Here is a 22,531-nt window from a genome sequence, read left to right as displayed (position 1 = left end):
TCCCTCTTCCCTTGGCACAGCATTCTAGGAGTGAAGGGAATCTGTCCCTCTACCCTTGGCACAGCATTCTAGGAGTGAAGGGAATCTGTCCCTCTTCACTTCACAGCATTCTAGGAGTGAAGGGAATCTGTCCCTCTTCCCTTGGCACAGCATTCTAGGAGTGAAGGTAATCTGTCCCTCTACCCTTGGCACAGCATTCTAGGAGTGAAGGGAATCTGTCCCTCTTCACTTCACAGCATTCTAGGAGTGAAGGGAATCTGTCCCTCTTCCCTTGGCACAGCATTCTAGGAGTGAAGGTAATCTGTCCCTCTACCCTTGGCACAGCATTCTAGGAGTGAAGGGAATCTGTCCCTCTTCACTTCACAGCATTCTGGGAGTGAAGGGAATCTGTCCCTCTTCCCTTGGCACAGCATTCTAGGAGTGAAGGGAATCTGTCCCTCTTCCCTTGGCACAGCATTCTGGGAGTGAAGGGAATCCGTCCCTCTTCCCTTGGCACAGCATTCTGGGAGTGAAGGGAATCTGTCCCTCTTCCCTTGGCACAGCATTCTGGGAGTGAAGGGAATCTGTCCCTCTTCCCTTGGCACAGCATTCTAGGAGTGAAGGGAATCTGTCCCTCTACCCTTGGCACAGCATTCTAGGAGTGAAGGGAATCTGTCCCTCTTCACTTCACAGCATTCTGGGAGAGAAGGGAATCCGTCCCTCTTCCCTTGGCACAGCATTCTAGGAGTGAAGGGAATCTGTCCCTCTTCCCTTGGCACAGCATTCTAGGAGTGAAGGGAATCTGTCCCTCTACCCTTGGCACAGCATTCTAGGAGTGAAGGGAATCTGTCCCTCTTCACTTCACAGCATTCTAGGAGTGAAGGGAATCTGTCCCTCTTCCCTTGGCACAGCATTCTAGGAGTGAAGGTAATCTGTCCCTCTACCCTTGGCACAGCATTCTAGGAGTGAAGGGAATCTGTCCCTCTTCACTTCACAGCATTCTGGGAGTGAAGGGAATCTGTCCCTCTTCACTTCACAGCATTCTAGGAGTGAAGGGAATCTGTCCCTCTTCACTTCACAGCATTCTAGGAGTGAAGGGAATCTGCAGAAACGCATCAAGTAGATTGTTGCTGCTGGGAAGCCACCCCTTGTGCGGTGGGTCAGGTGCATTGTTGAGCTGCTGTACTCCCCCTCTGGTGGCGTTGATGGGTTCTCGTTTTCTGCCCTCTGTTGCTTTTGTGAACTGAGCCAGGATTATCTGAGTTGTACTTTAGGGGGGTTTCTGTACAAGGCATCGGCTGAGCTGCACCTCTTCTTGTTCTACCTTGTCTTGTGTACATTCCACTAACACATATTCATCTTTCCTCACTCAGGGTTTCTGCTGGAATCTTTGAGCCCGTGGTGATTGGACGACGGTGAACACTTCAAGTCCTGGGCTCCGGACCCCTGAATCCTGAGAGAACTGGCTGCAGAAAACATGTCTCTGGGAGCAGAAGGAACAGTGAAAGATTGTGAGTTAGAGCTCTTGGACCAGGACGAGGACTGGCTCCTTATCCCCTGGCCCCCGGAGGCCCGGGCTCCGGATCCCCTTGGACCAGGACGAGGACTGGCTCCTTATCCCCTGGCCCCCGGAGGCCTGGGCTCCGGATCCCCATGGATATGACCGGGCGAGGGTCCAGACACCTTTCTAAGAGACCAAATAATGACGCCAGATCATTCCTGTTTCGCCCTCGCCTTCACTGCGGTTTGAACCTCTTTCCAGCCTTCAGGGTCTCAGGTCATGTGTCTTGTGAGGCCTGCACCTTCTGAGCCCTTGTCACATTCCAAGGAACCCTTCCGCCCTGCACCGGGCTTTCCCCGCTCCTTGTTTCATCTCACACAACCGATCGCCCCATGAAGAATTCAGAGTTTGCTCTTTCAGCAAAGCTTGGGAAAGGACCTTCTGTGAGGTTGGTGGCACCAATGGGACTTCAGCTTTTTTGATTGGGATTGAACAGTCTGCTCTCCCCACATTAGCGTGGACGCTCACTGCGCCGGGACACCCCTTGGGGTAGCCGTGCGCTATAAAAGAGACCTAAACATAACATAACATAGTGTCTCACCGTGTAGAGGTGGGCTCTTCCACTGCCTGGGAGTGGTCAAACGGTTGGATACATCTGTCAGCCATGGTGGGGGGACGTCTGAGCCCTCTTGCTGGACAGGAGAGCATAGGGTCCTCCTTGGCAGATGAAGGCTGTTTGAACTCTCTCAGGGCTGGAGTGTAGAAATCAAAGTGCATGTAAACCTTCTGGGCAAGGGGGGGCAGCGACACATGGGTCACAGTGGTAAGAGTTGGTCTGAGAGGCATACAGCCCTGCGGCTGCTCAGTAAAAACGACGCGTCCTCAGTGCAGAAAAGCGTACTTTTGCCAACGCCACCGCCTCACATTCCATGCACGCGTGGACCGCCAACTCTGTGCTGCTTAGTTTGTTTTGTGACTTATTATTAGGGTGAGGAATCTGCAGGAAGATGGATTTGTCAGAATTAAGTTATTTGCTTTGGGTAACAATAGTTGTGGCGGATTTGTCATTTTCCTACAGATTCCCCACCAGCCGCTCCGTCCTTACAAGCTGGTACCGTGACTAAGATCCCAAGGTCTGCGAACACGTGGTGTGTTCGTGGCTGTCACGGCACTCCGTCTTTCCTTTCCACGTGCCTCAGTGGAGCACAGACCCCGACACCAGCACGCAGGGTGGTCCGAATCTACACGGGTGTCATGTCCAGACGTGGCGTCCTGGCAGGAGTTACAAGGCCCCTTCTAGGAATGCTGGGGAGCCAGTGCAGGGAAGAGAGACCTCTGTGTCAGTCTGAAGTCTGCAAAGAGAATTCATGAGGTGGGAAATCTGCCAGATCCACCCACCGAGATACTATTGCTGAGGGCAAGTAACTTCCGAGCCTTGGAAGTGATGGAGAATGTAGATTCTCCAAGTTTGGGAAGAGAGAACCTGGATTTCATTAAAGACACAGTGGCTAGCATTATGAATATGGATGTATGAATATGAATACCAGCATTTGTAAAGTGCTCAGCTACCTCCGGAGAGGTGTCCCGGTGCTGGGGGCCGTCGGGAAGATTAAGCGAGCTATTGCCCAGAGTCACATGGTGCTGGCCTAACCTGCCGCCGGCGCCAGAGATCCAACCGTGAGCCCCCGTGTTCCAGAGTCAGCCGCCCTGGCCGCCGCACCACACCTCTTCACTATGCATAAGTCTTTTATTGCCGCTCCACCCCCACACTTCAAAGGAAACAATAAATGCACTTAAAACTCCAGAACTAGAATGTCACTACGGTCTATGTAAGTCGAAACCCAGAGCTATCTTCCTCCGTCGCAAACGCATCCTGAGTCGAACTTGACAATAATAACCCAATGTAGAGAATCCTCACAACTCCTATACGGGAAGTCTCCATTCTTATTGAGTGTCTGAGAAAATAGCATTGGAGAAAATGTAAACTGAACTCGTGGAATTTATTACACACAAAACTGTCCACTCTCCCTTCCAAATCATCCTTACCTGGGAAGGGAGGTGGGGTAATGCTCGCCTCCATATCTTTTTAATGAAATCCGGACACTCTCTTCTCAAACTTGGAGAATCTATATTTCATGTCAAGACTGGAGGCTAGCATTATCCTTGTTCAAAACTGATCACAACAGATGAAACAAGTTCCATTGGGTTCAAATAAAACCTTGAAAACACATCAGTATTAGACCAATCTGCCACTTTCAATATCGCCTCGTGACGTCCTCCGGAAGAAAAAGCCTTTACTCGCCATTGTACCTCCACCTGAATGTGCACCAAACTTTTGCATATCCATTCCTACCTCAAGCACACAATTTCTCACCCAACGAGCTAATGTTGCTGAATTTACTGGATTAACATGGTCTCGATTATATAAAAACAGCAACTGTGTTACCCCATCCTTTCTGAACTCTTCCATCCTACTCATCAAATCTAAAACCGCGCACTACGCATAACTCTGGATGCGCATTAAACCTTGGATAGAATATTGAATAAGATATAGTCTTGGTCCGCCTCGTAATTTGAAACAAAACTCCATCTGCATTATAAGAACCATTACCCGCCTCCAAAGCTCTCACATCTGAAACTCTCCTAAAAGAAATTAAACAAAGCAATATTGCCAATTTATAATCCAGCCGATGCAAAGATAAATACTTATTGGCAGGCCAACTCTCCAATAACGGAAGTATCAGATTTACATCACATTAGCAATTCTACCCAGCTCTAGGGGGTCTCTGTATCTTAAGGCCTTTTATCACTCTACACATGAAAGAATCTTTCCCCATTGAACCCCCCTAAAGGAGCGTGACCTGCCACCACCGCTGAGCTCGAACAGCTAATCGTCCTATAAACCAGGCCTTGTTCAAACAAAAAACATAAGAAATTCGAACGTTCTTTGGCAGATGCCTCCACGGGATCCAAGTTCTGCTCCAAACACCAACATAGCCGTGTTTCCATACTCCAACATAGCGCTTTCTAGCCCCTGGTGCCCCCGACTCCTTGAGCAACTCCTGAGCCTGTTGTGAAAGTCCTGCAAAATGCTTTCCTTCTCTGAAATCTTCCAAACAAGCAGTCTCAAAGCCCCGTCCACAAGCAAAGGAGGCACCTCTCCTTCTGGCCCTGACAACATTTCTTGGGAATCAAACATGGCTCCTCCACCACTAACACCAACAACCCTGGAGAGCACGAACGAGCTGTCAAAAAGGAGTGACCCGCACTACCTGACCTCTCCGCCTCCTCACCATAACGGCAGTCTCCGTATCAGTGCAAACGGAGGGGACGCGTACCCTGAAGTCCCTTCCAATCCTGCTGAAATGCAGCCACTGCTTCCGCCTGGGGATCTGGCCTCCAACGGTATTATTGAGGAAACTGAAGTGTCAGCCTTGACGCAAACCAATAAACCTCTAGGGGACCCCAAACTTTCTGTATTCTCTCATTCATACAGCTCCCAATCACTGTAGTCCCTGAGACACCTCAAATTCCAATCTGCCACTGAATCGAACAGCTGTTGTTTTGCATTTGTCACCCCGAGTGTGCTGGGTATGCTCAGACGTGAGTCTCAGGCTCTCCACACCACTGGAGTCAAGCTATCCTGGCTGATGAAGGCTGATAGCCAGAAACCGGTCCTAGGATGCTTGATTCCGGTCTGGGAAAGACATGGCTTGGTAGTTCGGGCTGGACTGTTCCCATGAGGCACAGGGTCAGAGCTGATTTGCATATAGCCAGTGTCTAACCCAGGGTGGTGTGGAGTGCAAAAAAACGATGGATTTAGGCCCAGATCCTTGTACTGGGGTGAATGTATGACATTGTTCTACATTCTGTCCATCAATTGTTGTTTTTGCAGTTTTCACCCCGAGTGGGCTGGGGATGCTCAGACGTGAGTCCCAGGCTCTCCACACCACTGGAGTCAAGCTATCCAGGCTGATGAAGGCTGATAGCCAGAAACCGGTCCCAGGATGCTTGATTCCGGTCCAGGGAAGACATGGCTTGGCAGTTCGGGCTGGACTGTTCCCATGAGGCACAGGGTCAGAGCTGATTTGCATATGGCCATGTCTGACCTGGGGTGGTGTGGAGTGCAAAAAATCGATGGATTTAGGCCCAGATCTCTGTACTGGGGTGAATGTACGTCATTGTTCTGCATTCTGTCCATCAACTGTTGTTTTTCACTGTATCGAACAGACCTGGAAAATACTCTGCTTGTAATCCTGTTCTCTGTTCCAGACAACATTTCCAAATCTCCTTTGCAATCTGAGACAGGTTCCTCAAATTGCCGCAGCTTAATCGGTTTAGGTACTGTACCGCCGAAACATTGTCCATTGTTAACAAAACATTGCAATTCTCCAATGTCTTCTCAAAACGTTGTAATGCAAAAAGTCCTGCTCTCATCACCAAGCCATTAATGTGCTCAAAGTTCTCCTCCCATTACCATCTGCCAGCTGTCTCCTGCCGATCGAAACAAGCTCCCCAACCACAAAGGCTTGCATCTGTCACATCGTCTGGACAAATTTCAAACATTGCTCGGCCTTTTCAAGGATCCAAATAGTTTAACCACCCAGTCAGCTCCTCTGGAACTTCCACTGAAACCTGGATTTGGTCTCCGTACCATAAACCTTTCCTTACACCGTCCGCTTTCAATCTCTGCAAAGCTCTGTAATGAAGCGGCCCCAGGAAAACCGCCTGAATAGAAGAGAAAAGAAACCTTTTATTCTCACCAATGTTCTCAGTATAATGGACTGTTTCTTTAACACTTGCCTGACCTCTGTCTTTATCTTCACTACCTTCTTCTCCGGCAAACTCAAGGTTGCAAGCCGTGTGTTCACCTGAAACCAAAGGAAGTGCAGTTCCTGACAGGCAACAAAAACCTTTCCATATTGACTAAGAACACTCGAGATTCCAGGAGACGACTACTAAATGAAGTCGCTCCTTCAACACCTCCTGATCCTGCGACATAATCAAAAAGTTGTTCAGATATGTTATACGTACACCCCTTTCTCTTAGAAATGCTGGTACTGGCCTCGGCACCGCTATAAAACACTAAGGGGCGGATGCGAGGCCAAAAGGTAGACAAGTGAACTGATAACGGGACCATGGCCATCTAAATTGAAGAAACCTGCAATTCTTCTGCCATTGAAATGGTAAAACAAGCCTCCTTCAGATGCAGCTTTACCAGCCAGTCGTTTCGTTGAAAATATCTCTCAACATATGGATACCCTCCATCTTGAAATGCCTGTAGACCAAATACCATTTCAAATTTATCATGGGCCGCCAGCCCTTGTCCTTTTTCTTGTCCAAAAGAATTCACTTCCTCTTCTGACACCCTCTCTCTAGCTCCCATCTTCAACACCTCCTCTTCAACCTCGGCCAACAACCAGCTTCTGTTGGTGTTCCTGAAACACCATCTGTGTTGGTTCCACCGTCTGTACAGGAAGTTCCCTGAATTCTATTGTGTATCCATGTGTAACATCTAGGACCCATCGATCTCATGTGAAAACTCTCCAATTGTTCACAAATGTTCCTAACCCTACCTTTCCTAGGGAAGAACCAAAAGAGGTCTCCATGCCTACCTTGGGACCCTCGCGAGAGCTGTGTCCTTCCTCTGGCCTGACGACAACTGACACCTTTTCCTCTCTGAGGGTAAAATTCGGTTGCGGACTGAAACCCTCTAAAAGCGCCGGCTCCTTGAGACTGGTAATGATATTGAGTCCTTGAAAAAGGCCGGCCACAGAAGCGTCCCCTTGCCCTAGCCCAGTCAAAAACACAGATCCCAAAAACTCTTCTCAGTGAGGACTGTGCCTTATCTCTGCCGGTGAACGTTGAAACATATTTACCCACACCCTTCACCAGACCATCTCCAAACAGATGCTCCTTCGGATCCTCTGATGTTTCTTTCTTCTCAAAGTTCCCAAACTTAGAACTTGTCCGTATTAGAACTGCTTTCCTCCTTACTACCATCCAAGCTGCAGTAGCATTTCCTAGGAACATATCTCCCTCTGCTGCCATCCACACAGTAAGTCTGTATCCACCTGGACCGACTTTCATTTGGCTTTTTCAGCCATATCCAAAATCCCAGCTAAAGTTCTTATTACGTCAAAGAGCCTATCTTGTCTAGGGGCTGTCTCAGCGCCCTCTGTAGGCCCTTCCTGGGATTGCGACGCAACTTAATGAAAAAAAAACTAATAGGGTATAGATCCAAATCGGGGGTTACCCAAGCCTTATCCTCTACTGCCGGATGAGAACACTCCGCTGTCATCTCGGTCCTTGACTCCTCTTTCAACGGCCTCTTCATTTTATAAAATCAGCCACATGAGGCGAAGGCCACCAATCTGCACTTCTGGGGGGTGATGGTGATCGTGTCTGGACTGGACATGTCTACGCTCTGAGGATTCTTCACAATCCTGTTTTCCTTCCTTAACTTCTTCATTTTATCATAGTCTGTATCACATCCATCATTGTTATAATCATCTCAAATAAACTCATCATAATTATCATCACCATGGCGACGGCATTATCACCATCAGGTCGTGCCTGGATCTCTTTGGTGCCGCTAAGGACACCTTGTCTTGTACCGCGGGGGCACCCTCCTCCTCTAGCTCTGAGTCCACCTCTCTTCCAAGACAGAAATCTGTCATCCAATTCAATATTCTTTCTCTTCATAGTTCTCTTATCAGAGTTTTCATTCTTATTTTCATCATCCGCCTCCAAGGACCAATACTCGTCACCAGGCATATCAACAGTATTCTTTTTCTCCTCAAAACGGACTCGAACGCTTCTTTCACAGAGAGGAAGTCTCTGCACTTCCTGCACCAGAGGACTCTCCTTCCTCACTCATTCCAATTACTACACAAATATAATCCCTTAGTAGAAAAAATGCATGTCCTAGTAATAAACTCACTTATTTTTTAAGTGAATTCTCCACAGTACTTCACCTGCGACACTTGCATAGAGAAAAATCCCTTAAATAAACCGAATTCCTTCGTGCGAGCCGGTCGTGTGCCACAAAACTTTACCAAAATGGCCGCCAGAGGCCCGCAGTGCATATAGAATGGGTTCCGTAAACGCAAAATGGCCACCCGTAACGTGACTCTCACGCACTATGCGTGACATCACTCTCAATAAACAGGTCTCGCTCTTTCAACCAGCAACCTCACGTGCTCCAGAGGCCTCGAGGCGCCTCGCGCTGAGACCGTTTATCGATGTCCAACCCCCCCCCCCTACACACACACCTAATAAAGGGTACGGTAAGACCACGGCAAACAATTCTTTATTAAGAAAACAAACAAAACAGTTCAAATTACTCACCTAACTGTTGCCTAAAACATACAATATTCCTAAAAAACGACATAACAATAATTCTCATAAATGGGGAAAGTAAACCATAACATAACACGGGTAAATATCTTCCTTATTCTAATTAAAGATATTCAACTCCAAACAGAATAAATAACTCTAGAATATTATAAGCCCAAACTTAAAGCTCTAGTCACACAAGAGAGGTGGCCGACAAGAAGCAGCAAACAAAAGAGGAAGCTGGCTGCTAGGTTGAGGCTTCTATGGACCGCAGTCTCATTCTAGCTCTGGATTGTAAGTGTGGCTATTGTTCTCCTTGAAGTGCCGCGTTGGAAGTGCACTGAAGGACCTCTGCATAATGCCAGCCTCCGGTCGTGACATGAAGTCCACAGCGGCATCTGGAAATGTTCGTTCTCGATCAGCAGAAGGGTTTGTTGATCCGGATCAGGGAATCGATCTTAGAACGTTGGTCCAGGGTGAGCAGACTCATCTGGGCAGATTGATTCAGGATTGGCAGATACTCTGGGGAGGAAGCCAGCACTGCTAGGCCCTGTCCCAGGATCTTGGCTGGTACCAGAATCACAGTCTGTATTGATTCAGGATTGGCAGATACTCTCGAGAGGAAGCCAGCACTGCTAGGAGCCTGTCCCAGGACCTTGGCTGGTACCAGAATCACAGTCTGCCTTTCTCGCAACGTGTTAGAGAGTCGAGAGCTCGCTCTTGTCATCTCTCCGGCTCTGCAGGTCTGGAATTCTGATCCCTCAAGGCCGAAACATGTTTTCATCCTTCTAAAGTCGATGATTTCAGTACCCTAAAACCTGTTTCAGTGGTCAAACAAGACAAAACTGCAGAATTAAACACTACATGAAAAGATGTTATTTCTGCAATCAGAATTCTTTGCAGTAGGAGTCGCTGTCAATTTGGAGTTAAGTTTATTCCTCGGTCCCAGTAGAGACGGTGCTGTAGTGGACCGACTCCTCTCGCCCTAAAAGAATAGCTTCAATAATTCCTAAAGTGGCCTCATGTGCTCATTCTGTTAGGTCCTGTGGGTCCCTGTACTGTGCAGTATGACAGCTATCCTATAAAAGCATCCTGATAAAGGACCCTATTGAACACGTCAGGGACGCAATAGCACTGCTCACATCCTGTAAGGACTCCACTGCTGCCTTACAAACCCAATATGCGAACCTTAAATGACCACCTGTAGTCTGCAGAGGACACCTGTGGGCTTCCAGCTGCAGCCCCTTGAAGACTCATCTCTGGGGCCCCAAAGAAGAAGACACAAATGCACTGTGGGGTCTTTATCGCCCCTGTAGCAAGAGACACAGGGGTTCCTACAGGAGAACAGCACACCTAGGCCTAATATGTAGGCCCTCCTTAGAGTCAGGCAGAGTACAACTGTAGAAAGAGCCACAGGAGTTCCTACAGGAGGACAGCACACCTACGCCTGATTTGTAGCGCTTCGGTAGAGTCAGGCAGAGTAGAACTGTAGAAAGAGCCACAGAGGTTCCTACAGGAGGACAGCACACCTACGCCTGATTTGTAGCGCTTCGGTAGAGTCAGGCAGAGTAGAACTGTGGGTAAACTACATGGACACGGTGGAAATCTGTATGGTCCCTATAGAATCTAAGCATATTCTGTAGGGCATCTGTAGAATCGTGCACAGTACGACTGTGTGTTGTGCATTCTCCTATAGACACGACATAGGAGAACTGCACAATCTCGGGTTCCTATAGAATGACACTAACACTACTTAATCTGTAGAACTGTATCTGTAAGCCCTATAGAATGAGACACAGCTGGACTGTGCGTAACCTATGGGCATTTATGCAAGCCGACACAGCTGGACTGTGCGTAAACTATGGGCATTTATGGAAGTGAACACAGCTGGGCTGTGGGTAACCTATGGGCATTTATGCAAGCCGACAGCTGGACTGTGGGTAACCTATGGGCATTTATGCAAGCGGACACAGCTGGACTGTGCGTAAACTATGGGCATTTATAACTGGGGACACAGCTGGACTGTGCTTCATGTGAATAGAGCCTTCTTTCATTGGACAGCAGGGCTGTCAGGATGTATATGACCCATATGGAATCAGAAAGCAGGGCTGTACAGTCGGCTACAGAAGAAGACACAGTAAGACATTGCATACCTACAGGCACCGATGGTACCAGACACAGCTGGACTGTGCTTAAAAGGGCTCCTGTACAACGTAACAGCAGGATTGTTGTGTTGTATATGTCTCCTATCAATAAGGCACAGCAGGGCTGTGCATAATGTATATGATTCATCCACAGGACTGTATGTAATCTATGGGACCCATATAGGATGAGGCACAGCGGGACTGTGCTTCATATATGTTGTCGCGAGTCAGACAGCAGGACTGTGCTTAACGTAAAGTTTCTGAATAGATTAGGGCTTCTATGGGGGCAGCACGGAGAAGCAAACGGTGTATGCAGACTCGTGGGCAGTGCAGAATGGGCTGCATAGACCCTACATATTGGGCACTTGAAACTGCCGGTGCGTGCGGCCGCTGATGGTACCTTATAGAAGAACGCATGTCTGAAAAAGCTGGAGTCCATTTTGCCTTTGGTTTTAGGAGTTTCTGCCTCATTTGTTCCTCCTTGTGATTCTCCTTCCCAAGCTTTTGGAAGAGCAAAGGGCAGGGACTGGGTGGTGGGAGATGCTGGAGGCTTCTCTGGGACGGTGGTTGGGAGTGGGAATGGATAAGGGGCATTTCTGTCTAATGGGCGCTTCCAGCCTGGGCCGCTACGGTTGGTTCTGTTGTGTTTGCAAACATCTCCTTTCTAACTGTCAGTTCAGTGTTGTCCATTTCCTGCTTCAAATAATATCTTTATTCTTTAAGTACTGTATTTAATTATAAAGATGTTCTTGCAGCTGGAGTAGGTTCACGAGGCGGGAAGAGGACACACTAAGGGCAGTTGCTTCGGGGCATCGTTCGCGTCCCATCAAACCCACCCCTACAGGGGCAGTGTGTCAGGGTATCCCTTGCGTCCCCTCAAACCCACTCCTACAGGGCCAGTGTGTCAGCGTATCCCTCGCGTCCCCTTAAACCCACCCCTACAGGGGCAGTGTGTCAGGGGGTATCCTTCACGTCCCATCAAACCCACCCCTACAGGGGCAGTATGTCAGGAGTATCCCTCACGTACCCTCAAACCCACTCTTACAGGGCCAGTGTGTGAGGAGTATCCCTCAAACCCACTCTTACAGGGGCAGTGTGTCAGGGTATCCCTCGCGTTCCCTCAAACCCACTCCTACAGAGGCAATATGTCAGGAGTATCCCTCACGTCCCCTCAAACCCACTCCTACAGGGGCAGTATGTCAGGAGTATCCCTCAAACCCACTCCTACAGGGGCAGTGTGTCAGGGTATCCCTCGCGTTCCCTCAAACCCACTCTTACAGGGGCAGTGTGTCAGGGTATCCCTCGCGTTCCCTCAAACCCACTCCTACAGAGGCAGTATGTCAGGAGTATCCCTCACGTCCCCTCAACCCCACTCCTACAGGGGCAGTGTGTCAGGGTATCCCTCGCGTCCCCTCAAACCCACTCCTACAGGGGCAGTGTGTCAGGGTATCCCTCACGTCCCCTCAAACCCACTCCTACAGGGGCAGTGTGTGAGGGTATCCCTCGCGTTCCCTCAAACCCACTCCTACAGAGGCAGTATGTCAGGAGTATCCCTCACGTCCCCTCAAACCAACTCCTACAGGGGCAGTGTGTGAGGGGTATCCCTCACGTCCCCTCAACCCCACTCCTACAGGGGCAGTGTGTCAGGGTATCCCTCGCGTCCCCTCAAACCCACTCCTACAGGGGCAGTGTGTCAGGGTATCCCTCGCGTCCCCTCAAACCCACTCCTACAGGGGCAGTGTGTGAGGGTATCCCTCGCGTTCCCTCAAACCCACTCCTACAGAGGCAGTATGTCAGGAGTATCCCTCACGTCCCCTCAAACCAACTCCTACAGGGGCAGTGTGTGAGGGGTATCCCTCATGTCCCCTCAACCCCACTCCTACAGGGGCAGTGTGTCAGGGTATCCCTCGCGTCCCCTCAAACCCACTCCTACAGGGGCAGTGTGTCAGGGTATCCCTCGCGTCCCCTCAAACCCACTCCTACAGGGGCAGTGTATGAGGGGCATCCCTCACGTCCCCTCAAACCCACTCCTACAGGGCCAGTGTGTGAGGGTATCTCTCACGTCCCCTCAAACCCACTCCTACAGGGCCAATGTGTCAGGGTATCTCTCGCGCCCCCTCAAACCCACTCCTACAGGGGCAGTGTGTCAGGGTATCCCTCGCGTCCCCTCAAACCCACTCCTACAGGGGCAGTGTGTGAGGGTATCCCTCGCGTCCCTTCAAACCCACTCCTACAGGGCCAGTGTGTGAGGGTATCTCTCACGTCCCCTCAAACCCACTCCTACAGGGCCAGTATGTCAGGGTATCCCTCACGTCCCCTTAAACCCACCCCTGCAGGGCCAGTGTGTGAGGGTATCCCTCACGTAACCTCAAACCCACTCCTACAGGGGCAGTATGTCAGGAGTATCCCTCACGTAACCTCAAACCCACTCCTACAGGGGCAGTGTGTCAGGAGTATCCCTCACGTAACCTCAAACCCACTCCTACAGGGGCAGTATGTCAGGAGTATCCCTCACGTAACCTCAAACCCACTCCTACAGGGGCAGTGTGTCAGCGTATCCCTCACGTAACCTCAAACCCACTCCTACAGGGGCAGTGTGTCAGCGTATCCCTCGCGTCCCCTCAAACCCACTCTTACAGGGGCAGTGTGTGAGGGGCATCCCTCACGTCCCCTCAAACCAGTGTTTTCCGAAGCATCATTCCACCCCCTCATATGCACTTCTACAGAAGCAGTGTCAGACCCATGCTGACCCCTTGTATGTGCTCACCCACCCATGGCAAGCCCCCTTACAGTGCCACATGGTAGGAGCTGCCCCTGGTGCCCCCTGCCCTCTCACATACATGTCTCCTACAGCTGAGTGGCTGTGGGGGAGTCCACCCAGCCTGGGGATTAATGCAGAGGTTGGCTGAAGTGATGATTGTACCCCTGGTGTCTTCTGACCCCCTCGATGAACTGGGAATTGTCTGAGCCAAGGATAGCCACTGAAGTGGCCACTCGGCTGCCTCTGGAGATGACTGAGAGGCTTGTTCCTGTCGCAGCTGCATTTCCCAGATCCAATATTTCCTTCCATTCCTGTTTAAGCTGCTTTATCTATTTGCACTGCAGTAAAAAAATAAAAAAAGAATAAGCTGTTAAAAATATGTTGAAAAAGTCACAAACTTCACAGGTTTAAGGGGTGCCACAGACCCGTGCCCAGAAGCAGGGAATGGAGGTTTTGGGGAACTCCCAGTCTTAAAGACAACCACTTGTACATTGTAAGCACTTTAGAAAATGGTGTGAATGGGTTCATGTCCCCGACTTTACCGAAAAGACCTTCCTTCCTGTCAGTGGGATCTGACTCCCTAATGTTCAGTACCCCAGGCAGGGGCTGTCTTCAGTGGCACAAAGCAAAATAATGAACCCCCTGCAAAATGTTGTGAGGGCCCCTTGAAGTGTCACTTCGACTCACTACCGCACAAATCTATGAAGGCCTTGGTCTGAATGTGACCCCCTGAGGGGTGGAATCCCTTATACAACGCAGAGTGTATGGGACACCCCAGCTTCCTGTATCCTCAAACACCCCTAAAGGTGACATCGGGGACTGCCCCATGAGCCATCATCCTCAAGGGGCCACACTCGTCCATGGACCCTGATGACTGAAGTCAGTGATCGATCAGCTGCTTGGGACACTTTCAAATGTACTCTTAGTATTTCAAAAAGAGGGGTCCTAATTCTGGTGGGGGTCTCTGGGGCAGGCCCTTCGAGGGAAGCATTCATCTGTGGTTAGCTTAGTCCTCAGTGAATGAGTGCACAGATCTCACCCTGGGCCCTGTAGAAGTCTGTCCATGGTCTTACGACCTGCTGTTTGTAGTGCCCCATGTCCACACAGGGCATCTTGAGCTATTGAAAGGACATTGGGTCTGCTGTAGAAGCCTCTTCCATGTCCATGAATGTGCACGGACATGGGGTCTGCTGTAGAAGTCTCTTCCATGTCCATGAATGTGCACGGACATGGGGTCTGCTGTAGAAGTCTCTTCCATGTCATTGAATGTGCACGGACATGGGGTCTGCAGTGGAAGCCTCTTCCGTGTCCTTGAATGTGCAGGGACATGGGGTCTGCAGTGGAAGCCTCTTCCGTGTCCTTGAATGTGCAGGGACATGGGGTCTGCAGTAGAAGCCTCTTCCAAGTCCATGAATGTGCACGGACATGGGGTCTGCTGTAGAAGTCTCTTCCATGTCATTGAATGTGCACAGACATGGGGTCTGCAGTAGAAGCCACTTCCATGTCCATGAATGTGCACGGACATGGGGTCTGCAGTAAACGCCTCTTCCATGTCCATGGATGTGCAGGGACATGGGGTCTGCAGTAAACGCCTCTTCCATGTCCATGGATGTGCACGGACATGGGGTCTGCAGTGGAAGCCTCTTCCATGTTCATGAATGTGCACAGACATGGGGTCTGCAGTAGAAACCTCTTCCATGTCCTTGAATGTTCACGGACATGGAGTCTGCAGTAGAAGCCTCTTCCATGTCCATGAATGTGCACAGACATGGAGTCTGCAGTAGAAGCCTCTTCCATGTCCATGGATGTGCACGGACATGGGGTCTACGGTGGAAGCCTCTTCCATGTCCATGAATGTGCACGGACATTGGGTCTGCTGTAGAAGCCTCTTCCATGTCCTTGAATGTGCACAGACATGGAGTCTGCAGTAGAAGCCTCTTCCATGTCCATGAATGTGCACGGACATGGGGTCTGCAGTAAACACCTCTTCCATGTCCATGGATGTGCACAGACATGGGGTCTGCAGCGGAAGCCTCTTCCATGTCCATGAATGTGCACGGACATTGGGTCTGCTGTAGAAGCCTCTTCCATGTCCTTGAATGTGCACAGACATGGAGTCTGCAGTAGAAGCCTCTTCCATGTCCATGAATGTGCACGGACATGGGGTCTGCTGTAGAAGCCTCTTCCATGTTCTTGAATGAGCACAGACTTGGGTCTACAGTAGAAGCCTCTTCCATGTCCATGAATGTGCACGGACATGGGGTCTGCAGTAGAAGCCTCTTCCATGTCCATGGATGTGCAGGGACATGGGGTCTGCAGTGGAAACCCCATCCATGTTCTTGAATGTGCACGGACATTGAGTCTACGGTGGAAGCCTCTTCCCTGTCCTTGAATGTGCACTGACATGGGGTCTGCAGTGGAAGCCTCTTCCATGTCCTTGAATGTGCACGGACATGGGGTCTGCAGTGGAAGCCTCTTCCCTGTCCTTGAATATGTACAGACATGGGGTCTGCTGTAGAAGCCTCTTCCATGTCCTTGAATGTGCACAGCCATGGGGTCTGCTGTAGAAGCCTTTTCCATGTCCTTGAATGTGCACAGACATGGGGTCTGCTGTAGAAGCCTCTTCCATGTCCATGAATGTGCAGGGACATGGGGTCTGCTGTAGAAGCCTCTTCCATGTCCATGAATGTGCACCGACATGGGGTCTGCTGTAGAAGTCTCTTCCATGTCCATGAATGTGCAGGGACATGGGGTCTGCTGTAGAAGCCTCTTCCCTGTCCTTGAGTGTGCACAGACATTGGGTCTGCAGTAGAAGCCTCTTCCATGTCCATGAATGTGCATGGACATGGGGTCTGCTGTAGAAGTCTCTTCCATGTCCATGAATGTGCAGGGACATGGGGTCTGCTGTAGAAGCCTCTTCCCTGTCCTTGAGTGTGCACAGACATTGGGTCTGCAGTAGAAGCCTCTTCCATGTCCATGAATGTGCATGGACATGGGGTCTGCAGTGGAAGCCTCTTCCATGTCCATGAATGTGCATGGACATGGGGTCTGCAGTAGAAGTCTCTTCTATGTCCATGAATGTGCACGGACATGGAGTCTGCAGCTGTAATGTGCAGGAGACTTGGTGTCATCTAGAGTTCATCAACATTTAGTTTTCACTGACAACTTCTTATAGCACAAAGTGCGGGCAGGTGCCCGCAATGTTGAATTGGGCAGATTTAAATCACATCTCGTGAATTCTAAACGTTGGGGTGTTTATGGGCTTCTCATATAAGAAAATTTTGTCTATGCCAAAAGTTGCCCAGAGAAAGAGGTCAAAGGGCATGAATTGGCCTGGTCAGATCCCTGCGGCTGTAGCTACAGATTTCCAGGTATGTCCTATGATGCACTTGCATTGACCTGGCCATGCCTGGAGGTTGCTGGTGCACCTGCCCACCCATCTGTTACAGCGAGCTGCCGGCCTCCGCCACTGTCCCTGCCAGGGCATCCTCCGCACATGTTTATTGTTGCAGGCTGACGGATGAAGCCCGAGCCTTCTGCCAGGGCTACTTCTTTCATCCCGTCCGTGTGCCAGGGCATACTACCACTCCCCACAAGGGCAGTCAGTGCAGAGCTACCTGTGCATACAATGTATGGAGGAAGAAAGTGTGCACTTGGGCAGCCTATAGTGCACCCATAGGGAGTGGGTCAGTAGCTAGGGGCAGTTATTCTGCAGCACACACAAGGTAGTAAGTCTATAGCTACATGTGTGCAGGATTCATGTTTAGATTTATGGAGAAGATGTGTTAGTCTAGAGCTGTGCCTGTCATGGATTTATGGAGGGGTGCAGCACACAGAAGATGTGTTAGTCTTGAGCTGTGCCTGTCATAGATGTATGAAGGGGTGCAGCACACAGAAGATGTGTTAGTCTTGAGCTGTGCCTGTCATAGATGTATGGAGGGGTGCAGCACACAGAAGATGTTAGTCTAGAGCTGTGCCTGTCATAGATTTATGGAGTGGGCGCAGCACACCGAAGATGTTAGTCTAGAGCTGTGCCTGTCATAGATTTATGGAGTGGGCGCAGCACACCGAAGATGTTAGTCTAGAGCTCTGCCTATCATAGATTTATGGAGGGGTGCAGCACACCGAAGATGTGTTAGTCTAGAGCTGTGCCTGTCATAGATTTATGGAGGGGTGCAGCACACAGAAGATGTGTTAGTCTAGAGCTGTGCCTGTCATAGATTTATGGAGGGGTGCAGCACACAGAAGATGTGTTAGTCTAGAGCTGTGCCTATCATAGATGTATGGAGGGGTGCAGCACACAGAAGATGTGTTAGTCTAGAGCTGTGCCTTTCATAGATTTATGGAGGGGTGCAGCACACAGAAGATGTGTTAGTCTAGAGCTGTGCCTATCATAGATGTATGGAGGGGTGCAGCACATAGAATATGTGTTAGTCTAGAGCTGTGCCTGTCATAGATTTATGGAGGGGTGCAGCACACAGAAGATGTTAGTCTAGAGCTGTGCCTGTCATAGATTTATGGAGGGGTGCAGCACACCGAAGATGTGTTAGTCTAGAGCTGTGCCTGTCATAGATTTATGGAGGGGTGCAGCACACAGAAGATGTGTTAGTCTAGAGCTGTGCCTATCATAGATGTATGGAGGGGTGCAGCACACAGAAGATGTGTTAGTCTAGAGCTGTGCCTGTCATAGATTTATGGAGGGGTGTAGCACACAGAAGATGTGTTAGTCTAGAGCTGTGCCTGTCATAGATTTATGGATGGGTGCACCACATAGAAGATGTGTTAGTCTAGAGCTGTGCCTATCATAGATTTATGGATGGGTGCACCACATAGAAGATGTGTTAGTCTAGAGCTGTGCCTATCATAGATTTATGGATGGGTGCACCACATAGAAGATGTGTTAGTCTAGAGCTGTGCCTGTCATAGATTTATGGATGGGTGCACCACATAGAAGATGTGTTAGTCTAGAGCTGTGCCTATCATAGATTTATGGAGTGGGCGCAGCACATAGAAGATGTGTTAGTCTAGAGCTGTGCCTGTCATAGATGTATGGAGTGGGTGCACCACATAGAAGATGTGTTAGTCTAGAGCTGTGCCTGTCATAGATTTATGGATGGGTGCACCACATAGAAGATGTGTTAGTCTAGAGCTGTGCCTATCATAGATTTATGGAGGGGTGCAGCGCACAGAAGATGTGTTAGTCTAGAGGTGTGCCTGTCATAGGAGGGGTGAAGCCCACAAAGGGTTGTTAGGCCAGAGCTGCTTGTGTAGTACCTATGCAGGACGATGGTATGCACACGGGTGCTGATCCATAGCTGCATATGTTGATATTCCATGATTTATAGAGCAAGGTAGGGCGCAGAAGAGTCGTCAGTCCGTAGTTTCCACATGTGGGTTAATTTTTATGGTCCATGTGATTATTTCCAAACAATGAATTACTTCAGGATTAACTCAGGGTATTAATCTGATAGTAATTGGTAGTGTTTTCCTATTTTTGTAATCTTTGTTAAACTTTTGGTTTACACAAACTGCATCCCTCTATTCTTTGGGTCAAGCCATGTAGACCGAGTGTGCACCGTCTGTTGCGAGACATAGTGTCATTTACCGATGACAAAGCGGGCTTTGGAGCCCGCCCCTTGCTTACCATTGGTTGCCTCTGCTTCTCACTCTCATTTGCCTGCTTCTTATTTGTGTCCTAGCTTGTCAATGTTGTGTGTGCCCCTCCTATGGAGCAGTGCCTCTTTATAGTCACTTTGATTGGTTTGCTTCCCTTCTTCCTTTTCAGCCCCTACTTTTGTCTTTTGTATGAAACACTTCATTATAGTGCGTGTGTTTCTGAGAGAGACTTCTAGCCGCAGATTCCTCACCTTTCGAATATTAAACAGGCATCGGAGTGGATCTGGGAACTTTTCCATAGTGCCTATGTGCGCTGGAGGGTAGTGCCCTGCAGCTCCGCCCTGAGGCCCTTCCGCTCTGGAAGTGACTTGTGGGATCTAGGTATAGGCTTCCCCGTGCGCTGACGTCACTTCCTTTCTTTCCGTGCCTCTAGATGTAGGCTTCCCCGTGTGCTGATGTCACTTCCTTTCTTTCTGTGCCTCTAGATATAGGCTTCCCTGTGCAATGATGTCACTTCCTTTCTTTCCGTGCCTCTAGATGTAGGCTTCTCCGTGTGCTGATGTCACATCCTTTCTTTCTGTGCCTCTAGATATAGGCTTCCCCGTGTGCTGATGTCACTTCCTTTATTTCTGTGCCTCTAGATATAGGCTTCCCTGTGTGCTGATGTCACTTCCTTTGTTTCCGTGCCTCTAGATATAGACTTCCCTGTGCAATGATGTCACTTCCTTTCTTTCTGTGCCTATAGATATAGGCTTCTCCGTGCGCTGAGGTCACTTCCTTTCTTTCCGTGCCTATAGATATAGGCTTCTCCGTGCGCTGATGTCACTTCCTTTCTTTCCGTGCCTATAGATATAGGCTTCTCCGTGCGCTGATGTCACTTACTTTCTTTCTGTGCCTCTAGATATAGGCTTCTCCGTGCGCTGATGTCACTTCCTTTCTTTCTGTGCCTCTAGATATAGGCTTCCCCGTGTGCTGATGTCACTTCCTTTCTTTCTGTGCCTCTAGATATAGGCTTCCCTGTGTGCTGATATCACTTCCTTTCTTTCCGTGCCTCTAGATATAGACTTCCCTGTGCAATGATGTCACTTCCTTTCTTTCTGTGCCTATAGATATAGGCTTCTCCGTGCGCTGAGGTCACTTCCTTTCTTTCCGTGCCTATAGATATAGGCTTCTCCGTGCGCTGATGTCACTTCCTTTCTTTCCGTGCCTATAGATATAGGCTTCTCCGTGCGCTGATGTCACTTCCTTTCTTTCCGTGCCTCTAGATATAGACTTCTCTGTACAATGATGTCACTTCCTTTCTTTCTGTGCCTCTAGATGTAGGCTTCTCCGTGCACTGATGTCACTTCCTTTCTTTCCGTGCCTCTAGATGTAGGCTTCCCCGTGTGCTGATGTCACTTCCTTTCTTTCCGTGCCTCTAGATATAGACTTCCCTGTGCAATGATGTCACTTCCTTTCTTTCCGTGCCTCTAGATATAGACTTCCCCATGCACTGATGTCACTTCCTTTCTTTCCGTGCCTCTAGATATAGACTTCCCCATGCACTGATGTCACTTCCTTTCTTTCCGTGCCTCTAGATATAGGCTTCTCCGTGCGCTGATGTCACTTCCTTTCTTTCCGTGCCTCTAGATGTGGATCTGGAGCTTCTCTTGTCTCCCAGAGACCGCTTTTGGGGATTTTTCTCAATAATTTTCAGTAGTGTTCAATGGATGTCATCCCCTAAGACGACAGGTTTTAAGCCCTGTAAGGACTGTCGCAAACAGAAGTCTGTGACAGATCCCCAACAGGTTTGCCTGTGGTTGAGCCACGACTCCCAAGGCCTGCAGAGACTGCGTGATGAACCTGAAGGCCATTAGTGAGCGTGAGGGGACACAAGACGATGCCGTGCTGGGACCGCTCAAGTCTTGCTTGAAGTACAAAGCACATTCCTGGTGCCTCTCCAGCTCCTGAAGTGTATGTAGTCACTCTTGAGGCCAGTCTTTGGCCCGCTCCAAGTCCTCAGGTAAGCACAAGAAACATACGTCGAAGCAAACTTCTGCTCGTTCACACCATTCCCGCTCCCCTGATGGACCAATGGTCCTGTTCCTGCTCTCGAAGGGGCATATTATCAAGGAACGGCGTTAAACTTATCGCCGCTTTTATCGGCAGGAAACTGCCGCTAAAGCTGCGATAATGGACTTGATAATATACCCTTGAGAATTCCTATAGAAGCCCATGTTGTGGTGTTACCATGGGCTTCTATTGGAATTCTGTACGGCATGTTACCAAGCCCATTATCGCCGTTTTAGCGGCAGTTTTCTGCCGCTAAAGCGACGATAATTTTAACGCCATTCCTTGATAATATGCCCCCATGTCGGCCGACTTCAGAGACAATTATGCAGATGGCTTCGGCACAACCAGAGTTTCCGAGCCCTTTAGCCACGCTGTGCCAGATGGAAGAGTTTTGATCAGTTATGTTCCGGCTGTTCGGATCTCAACCGACTCTCTTTGGTGTGCGTTCAGGCCCCACGGAGCCAAGAGGCCTTCCACCTTGATTACCACCAGCTGTACCCTCTGAGCCGCTCCTGCCCTTGCCTCCTGCAATGACGTCTCCCCAGGCACACATATGCGCTCCAAGCGCAGGTATGTCAACACTGATGCCAACTTCGCCGCTTAAACAGGTGGCCCCAGTTGTCCTTTCTGACACCTACTTGACGCTGGTCCGAAATCAATCGATGTCACAACCGAAGCCGACCGAGGTTCCTGCACTTGCCTTACCACAAGGCTTTACACTCTCGTTTAGAATGGACTCTGATCACGATTATGACCTGGGTGTTGAGCTTGCTCACTATGCTCATGACAATTAGTGTGAGGACTTGCAAGATGTTAGTGGGCTAGACACTTTCCCCAGAGTCAGCCCTTGTCTCTCCTCCTGGCCTTGCAATGGAAGAATGTGTATCTTATGCCATGGTTATGTGTAGGGTAGCTGAAAGGTGATGGCTTACCCTTCCTTTTTTCCCTGCTGCATCTTCCAGCAGCTACCTAGCAACTGACAGAGGGCCATTTTTCCATTTTGCGGTAGGAAGTGTAAGCCCTTTTGGCCAAAGGGGCTGTTGAGATTGTGCCAATGCCAGAATATTACATGGTTGCTATTCCCACTACTTTCTGGTGCCCAAGAAGGAAGGAGTTCTTAGGCCCATTCTATGCATGCGC

General features: G+C 49.5%; 1 protein-coding gene across 2 annotated transcripts in view; it reads left to right on the top strand.

The window, feature by feature from the left end:
• EEIG1 (estrogen-induced osteoclastogenesis regulator 1) overlaps window positions 1-4,406 on the top strand; it is a 379,290-nt gene extending 374,884 nt beyond the window's left edge. The window contains exons 13-14 of one of the 2 annotated variants that reach the window (XM_078646674.1): window positions 1,353-1,549; window positions 1,614-4,406. In XM_078646674.1, coding sequence (XP_078502800.1) covers window positions 1,353-1,398 — 46 coding nt within the window. In that variant the 3' untranslated portion in view covers window positions 1,399-1,549; window positions 1,614-4,406. The remainder of the gene's footprint in view (window positions 1-1,352; window positions 1,550-1,613) is intronic. The other variant, XM_078646675.1, reaches the window with a different exon arrangement.
• The last annotated feature ends 18,125 nt before the right edge of the window (window positions 4,407-22,531 follow it).

This window comes from Lissotriton helveticus, chromosome 5_2 (genome assembly GCF_964261635.1).
Source record: "Lissotriton helveticus chromosome 5_2, aLisHel1.1, whole genome shotgun sequence".
In the NCBI taxonomy this organism is placed as follows: Eukaryota; Metazoa; Chordata; class Amphibia; order Caudata; family Salamandridae; genus Lissotriton; species Lissotriton helveticus.
This window is presented reverse-complemented; position numbering and strand designations above follow the sequence as displayed.